The following is a 6,924-nucleotide window of genomic DNA, read 5'->3' as shown; positions in this document are numbered from 1 at the left end:
TTGACTATAATATGAGGATGTTCGGCATTCAGAAATAAAAGTGATCTGCATACGCAAAAGTACAAAGCTGTCTCAATTCTGTTTTATGTATCATGTTTAGTTTTTGAGTTTCGCTGTCTTTTGGGAAACCTGGTGCAGCTTGCAAATAAATGTTAAAATGACTTCTCCATGCAGTGCGTCGAGTATTCAATGTAATGTCTATGAGGTAATGTGCAATGCCACTGTTTGGGTCCAAGTGCCCTGAAAGTAGTACAAGAAAAAACCCACAATATTTTCTGTTTTTCTTTTTCCCACCTGTGTAATAATCAAAACTGACAATGCAATATTGTTTTTCTGTGCTACACATTGTGACATGAAAAAATACATAAATTTTCACCACAACACTGAAATAATTGACCAACATCACCAATTTTGTTGCAAACTGCAATGACAATAAATACGTTCTATAACTCTATTTGGAAAGAATTTATGATTCTCAAATGAAGTGCATCTCTATCAAGAATAAGAAGGGAAAGATTAAATAAAGCAGTTTGGAACTGTAACATTGCTAAAGGCATCCAAAATGTATTTTTTAAACTATAGATGGCATTCATATCTGACTTTGTAACCATCATAGATAGTTATGTGGTGCTGATTAAATAGTTCATTGCAAAACACTGCAGAAGAGTACCTGTTTTGAGTCCACATCATCATTTCTGTAGCCAAAATATTTTCCATACAACTAATGTGATTCTTCTTGTAACCAAATCTTCCTTGTCAGAGTTTGTCTGATGTTCTTTGTGTATTTTCCTATGCACACGTGGAGCCTCCTACACAAACTCTATGTTGTGTGAATACAGTTTAAATATCAGTGATGTTGTTTGAGATAATCTGCAATAATTCACATAGCATATCCTTGTGCATGTATCCATGGCAGTGTCAATGCTGAAATGACATATTTTCCAGCCTTGGTGGCAAGTTTTCAAAATGCACAATGAAACACCAACAAAATCAAGAGAAAACCACATACACCAAACTCATATAATCATAAATAAAACTTGAATCTTGATGCAATGATGCACTACAAAAATGTACAAAATACGTGAGAACAATCTAAACAACATATACATAAAAATGTCTTAATATAGAAGGCAATATTTTTGGATGGATTTAAAATGGGACAATTATTATTTAACTCTTCTGACCTAAATCCATACATGAGGTAGCCTAGCCGTGCTAGACCCATGCTCTGAAGACGCAAGGGTCTAGGCACGCTCGACAGGGAGGGAGGCGGGCTAAAAGGTTGTCTATCAAATCACTCTGCAGCAATTGGGTAGGTATACAACCAATCAGTGCAACAAATAGGCTCCTAGAGCGCCGGAAATCAGAGGATGCGGTAGTTCGGTGAAGCCTTATTTATACAGTCAATGGGTGAAGCTCAAGTATATTACAGACATGCTAACAGAAAGATTATTCAGAGTCGGTGCTAATGGAGCTCAACTACTGTTGTCGTTTTTGTTGTCGACCCTGGCAGAGAATTAAATTCGTTGCCGTGGGTTGTCTAGCGCGGCTAGGCTAGTTGTTTCCGGTTGTTTCTGTCAGAATCGTCGCGCCTCTGTCGTCACTTAGTTACGCCCGCCTTCTGACTCTACACTTCATGGTGATTGGTCCGGCCAGTTTTAGGAGAATCCAGCCTCGAGCCTTATGGAGGGTAACTAGACCCACCCTGGTAGAGAATTAAATTCGTTGCCGTGGGTTGTCTAGCTCGGCTAGGCTATACATGAGGCACACTTGCATTTCTGTAACACGCCTACAGTTAGCTTAAGGATGCGTGTTAATATTAGAATGGCAGAATAAGTGACAGACTGAGATTCATACAGCAGAGTCATGCTGGTAGTGTAACAAAAATGTAAATGTTTACAAGGATCACTTCAGTCCTTCATCAATCAATCTGCTGTTCAAAATAGTCACAGAAGAGGCGTCTAACCTCTTCAGCATTACTCTGGTCCATGCTGGTGGAGAGGAGCTGCTTGTGGCTGGGTTGGGGGCTCTCTGCCTCAGCCACCTCCACCTGCCACTCTGCTTTGAAAGCATCCCCGTGGGACTCGCACATGTTGTGCAGAATGCAGCAAGCCAGGATCATGGTGGGCACCACGTCTAGCCCACAGTCGTTCCTCTTGCTCAGGCACTGCCAGCGGGCCCTCAGCCTCAGCAGCGCCTCCTCAGAAACACGCAGCGCTCTGCTGAGCTGCTGATTAAACAGCTGCTGAGGCTCCGTCAGCGCTGTGCGACTCGCCCTCCGGCTCTTTTCCTCAGGATAGGCCTTCATCAGCCAGCTCTGCAGAGGGTAGCAGGCCTCACCCAGCAGCACATACCTAGACAGAACAAAAAGGTTTCGTTCAGCTATTCTGTGAAGTACACAGCTTTTATCTAGTAAAGACGGATTTGCTTCCATGTCCACTAGAAATATTTAAACAGAATCATGATGATTCACACACTTGGTTTTCACAATCTCTTTAGAATTAATTGTGTAATCCTTTAGTCTACAAATTGAAAAGAATAAATAAAAAGAGAAGAATGCCATCAAATTTTCAAAAGGCAGAACTGATATCTTCAAACATCTCCTTTCAACAATCAATTTAGTCTGTTTACTGTGAGAGAAATAAAGAAAAGCAGAAAATCGCCCCAATATCAGAAGCAAAACTATAAAAAAATTTTTAAAAAAAAATCGCTCTAAAAGGGAAAACTGAATAATCAGTAACTGATTTCCTAAACTGCAGATTTTTATTTTTTCTTGACCCGTTCATTAATTCAGCTCAATCTGCTGTCCACCATAAACATGCATTGTTTGTTAAGTAGAGAGATAAATGACAAAAAGGCTGAGTGAAAAACCCGACATACACAGGAAAAACTAGCAGCTTGTTGCTTTCCTTTAAGAGGAAAATGATCCATTCAACCTTTATTTAAACTCAGCTGGAGATGTGGAGGCCTCATTTACAACATAGCCGATTAGGAAAATAAAATATGTAGACACAAAAATAAGGAACTTGTATAACGATACCAACGGAAAAATTAAAAAGCAAAAAGTATGACAAATTGTACCATGAAAACAAAGATACTGTTAGATCAAAGAAGAACAGTGTTTTAGAGCTTACAAATGTTCTCCATGTGCTATAAAATTTCCAGCAAATCAGAGGTGGTCGAGCACAAACTGTTGTAAAAGTTTGATGATTTTACTGTCAGTTTGACAGCGAACTATCGAGCTGTAAACTCCACCTGAGTGTCTTCCCCATGAAGACAGGTGGTGGGACAGGTGACAGTCCACCTTCTGCAGCTGTGGCCCACAGCGACGAGTTCTGGAAGATGTCTGCTGGATCCGTTCCACCTGGAAAGCTGGCACAAACATCCCAGAACTGTCCCCGGCCGCTAACGGCAACCTAGAAAGGAGACAGAAAGAGGCAAGGAATCAAAATTTAACTGAACAGCGGCAGTATCTGGAGTAGCATAGATGGGTGCTTCTTCTACCTGAGACAGCACTGAGAGCCAGCCGGCAGGGTTGGCGTAGTCGGACGCGTTGTTTGACGGAGTGATGATAGCCGTGTGTAGAGTTGCGATGGCAGCGACACAGTGAGGAAAACCCCAGTAGGACTGGAAGAGCTGAGCTGAATCCTGCAGCTCCTGCTCATTGGGTGCTCGCAGGTAAACGGAGCTGAGGAGCGCTACGATAGCGTGACACATGTCTCTGACACACCTGCACACCGTCGACTTCCCCACGCCGAACAGGGTGCTGATGGTCCGGTACTCGATGTTGGACGCGAGGCGCCACAGAGCCACGGCTACACGCTTCTCCACCGGCAGCGCCAGGCGGAAGCTGGTGTCCTGTCGGGCCAGACGAGGCCTCAGCTTGTCACAGAGGTAGAAGAAGGTCTCCCGGCTCATGCGGAACTTATCCAGCCAATCATAGGGCTGGAATTCTGTCATCACCACGCGCTCCCACCAATCGGTGCTCGGAGTGTTGGTCCAGGGACGCGTGCGGATGCGGCCGTTGGAGCGGATGCCTCCTGCTATCATCATCTGGAGAGAAAGAGATGAAAATGGAAGAGGTTTCAATAAGTCAATTTGTGTTTCATAACAGGTCCAGTGAGACTGTTTTCGAATGTCTAGAGTTTGTCATTATTTTCCTCTTAAACAGTAAAATGTTTCTTTAAACCATATCTGTAGCCATATTTAATCTCCATAATTTGAATGGTTGGTGACAAAAACAACTAGATCTCTTTAATTGCTTATGGAACAAAACTAAATAAAAAAATCAAACCATATATTTGTATGTCTTTTAATTCACTTATTTATTTTGCATATTTGAGGCTTGATTTTTGTTTTACTGTTAGCCTAATGCCAAAGGAAATCTTTTCTTAGACTGTTGTGACAATTTCTGATTCATTTATGTGCATTTTCAAGCACAAATGTTAAAATGCCAATTGTACATTTTCAGTCAAAATTAAGATGACATGCTGCACTCTGGGAGATTTTTTGGACATTTCTACAGATCAGAAAAATGATTATGCACAAACTAGGCAGATTAATCAGGACAGCTCAGGTATCTGGTTTTATTTATTTCTTTATCTTTCTACTTTATGTTAACGAACACTTTTGTGCTTATAGATTTCTTTTTAAAATATGTTAAGGGGAAGAAACAAACTCTAAATCATGAACATAGTAGTGGTGCCTGGATATGTTTCACAAAAAAATGGAATTCACAATGTCCAAAAAAATAGTCTGGAGATATTATAGCCCAGAAAGTGTTCTTAGGATAATGTGTCTACATTTACAAGGCCTTGTTGTGAAAGATGCCACGGTATTTAACATCCTTATTTGAGTTTTCAGAGCGAATGAACAAGTTGCTTTCAGCTAACCGCTGTGATTTATTATCTTTGTCTCTTCAGCAAAAGAGTCTTGATGAATGAAATTTGTCAGCAAAGTTTAACTGGTATGGCAAGTTGATGTGCTATTAATTACTAAGGTTTTATTTCTACAGGACTTTTTATACAAATAAAATGCAACACAAATTGCTTTACAGACTACTAAAAACCAGATTTCCCATGCTTTAAAATTGGTGTAACGTGTGCTCTATTTCTGGTATTAGTCAACACTTGCGCATCTAAGTTCTGAGGTAGTTGTTGTTGAGATAAAGGGATGTCTCCATACTGACCTGAGAGCAAAACAGTCTCACATATCATATATTAGGTGTTCTAGAGCAGAGATCTTTTTCTCTCTCTCAGCAGGTTATTTGCAACGGTAACTTTATTATTCATTTAGATGCCTTCTTCTCATAAGTACATAACAGGGGCTTCAGCTGGAAGCTAAAATTTGGCAGCCTTGATCTAGCTCAGTAGTTTGCAGACAGTATGACTTTGCAAAGTGGAAAAAGATGGCAAGTTCCAGGAGCAAATTAAACAGTGAGTAAGCTTTCTTAATGTAGAAATGCTGCTTCAGACTCTTTTGCACCCTAGAGACAAAGTAAAACATTATATTGTTCAGCTGTAGATATTCTGATCTGTCAGTTGTAATGTGTAAATGATAAACTGAGGTATAATATTGTTGAAAAAGAGCATATTTTAATGAAGAAATTTCAGATTGTTCATAATGTTTTGCAAAAAGATAGTTCAATAATATGAACATTTTCAGAATGCACTTTTTTGCACTAAAACAAAGGGACATATTAGTGATTTACAGGTTATTATGCAGCGATTTTATTGGTCCACTTGAGATCAAATTCGTTTGTACGTAAATTTTCTTTAGACCCTCCAGTTTAATCCTGTAGGAAACTGTCATCCACGTACAAGTAGAGTCTAAAGGAACATGCAAATAAAATTATTATGCTTGTGTCTGGGGCTGTGTCTGGGGCTGTGTCTGGTATAAATGGATATAGAGAGGGATGGACTGACCATGAGCATCCTCCTCTGTCTCTGGAAGAAGTACTGTCGGTGTCTGATGCGTCTTTGGATCTCGCTGCGTCTCTGGATGTTTGCATCGTTGACGTCTCTCCTGCGCTTCAGCAGCATGTAAGTCACGAGGAACATTAAAGAACGAAGCTGCTCCTCTTCCTCCATTCTGACTGAATCAACCGGGGTTAAACGCGACAGTCATGAAGTTACAGAAACGAGAGTAACACAGCAGAACGCTCAAACATCATGGTGGCTCCTGCTCTCATCATTTGAGCCGAGCCCACACATAGATATATACAAACACTTGTATATATCTATGAGCCCACAGAGCAAAACAAACCAGGACACTTCCGCGTTCTGCCTGTTGGTGCCAATGACGTATTGGTTGGTGCTGAGCGGTGCTGCCGCCTAGTGGCTGAAATGTGGCACTGATTTCAACAAAGCTGCAGCAGAGAAAAATGTCAAATACGTCACTTAATGTGCCCACTTAAATTCATGCAACTGTTTTTTTAAGATGCACCAGTAAACAGGAGCTTTAAAAAATATGTTTACATTTAGCTTAGTAACTTTCTTGCCTTTCAGGGAAGGAAAGATGACAAACACATCAGTCAGTGAAATCAAAAACAGTATGCCATTTGCAATATTAATTTCTCAGCAGATTGTGCAATATTAGTTTGTGCCATGTGCAATATTTGAATTTTAGGTGCACTATTTAATTACCATGTATAATATTGCTTTTATTGTATGACTTAATAATAGTAATTGTAATAGCAGCTGTTTTTCTGTTAGACACCGTGTCTCATGTTATGTATTTTATTTCTGAGCACAAGAATTGACTAAATGTTTTCTTTGGGATTAATAAAGTTCTATCATATCGTGCCGTATTGTATTGTGTCAGAACTTATCTTATCGACCCAGTGGTGTCACTACATTGTCTCAGATTTTGGGACCCAATACAAAGCTAAAATATCAATTTAAAAGTCAAATATTTTGTCTGAAG

The 6,924-nt window shown here is 40.1% G+C and overlaps 1 protein-coding gene across 1 annotated transcript; it reads right to left on the bottom strand.

Annotated features, from left to right (window-relative positions):
- Window positions 1-269: 269 nt before the first annotated feature.
- LOC110962984 (uncharacterized) lies at window positions 270-6,317 on the bottom strand. The gene is made up of 4 exons (XM_022211137.2): window positions 5,925-6,317; window positions 3,505-4,053; window positions 3,256-3,416; window positions 270-2,354 (listed from the first exon to the last, which is right to left on the bottom strand). Exons 1-4 carry the CDS (start codon window positions 6,087-6,089, stop codon window positions 1,922-1,924), a joined length of 1,308 nt encoding a protein of 435 aa, XP_022066829.2. The 5' UTR covers window positions 6,090-6,317; the 3' UTR covers window positions 270-1,921.
- Between the last annotated feature and the right edge of the window lie 607 nt (window positions 6,318-6,924).

This window comes from Acanthochromis polyacanthus, chromosome 1, assembly GCF_021347895.1.
Source record: "Acanthochromis polyacanthus isolate Apoly-LR-REF ecotype Palm Island chromosome 1, KAUST_Apoly_ChrSc, whole genome shotgun sequence".
Taxonomy (NCBI): domain Eukaryota; kingdom Metazoa; phylum Chordata; class Actinopteri; family Pomacentridae; genus Acanthochromis; species Acanthochromis polyacanthus.
The sequence above is the reverse complement of the archived record's forward strand: the minus strand, read 5'-3'. Positions and strand labels throughout refer to the sequence as shown.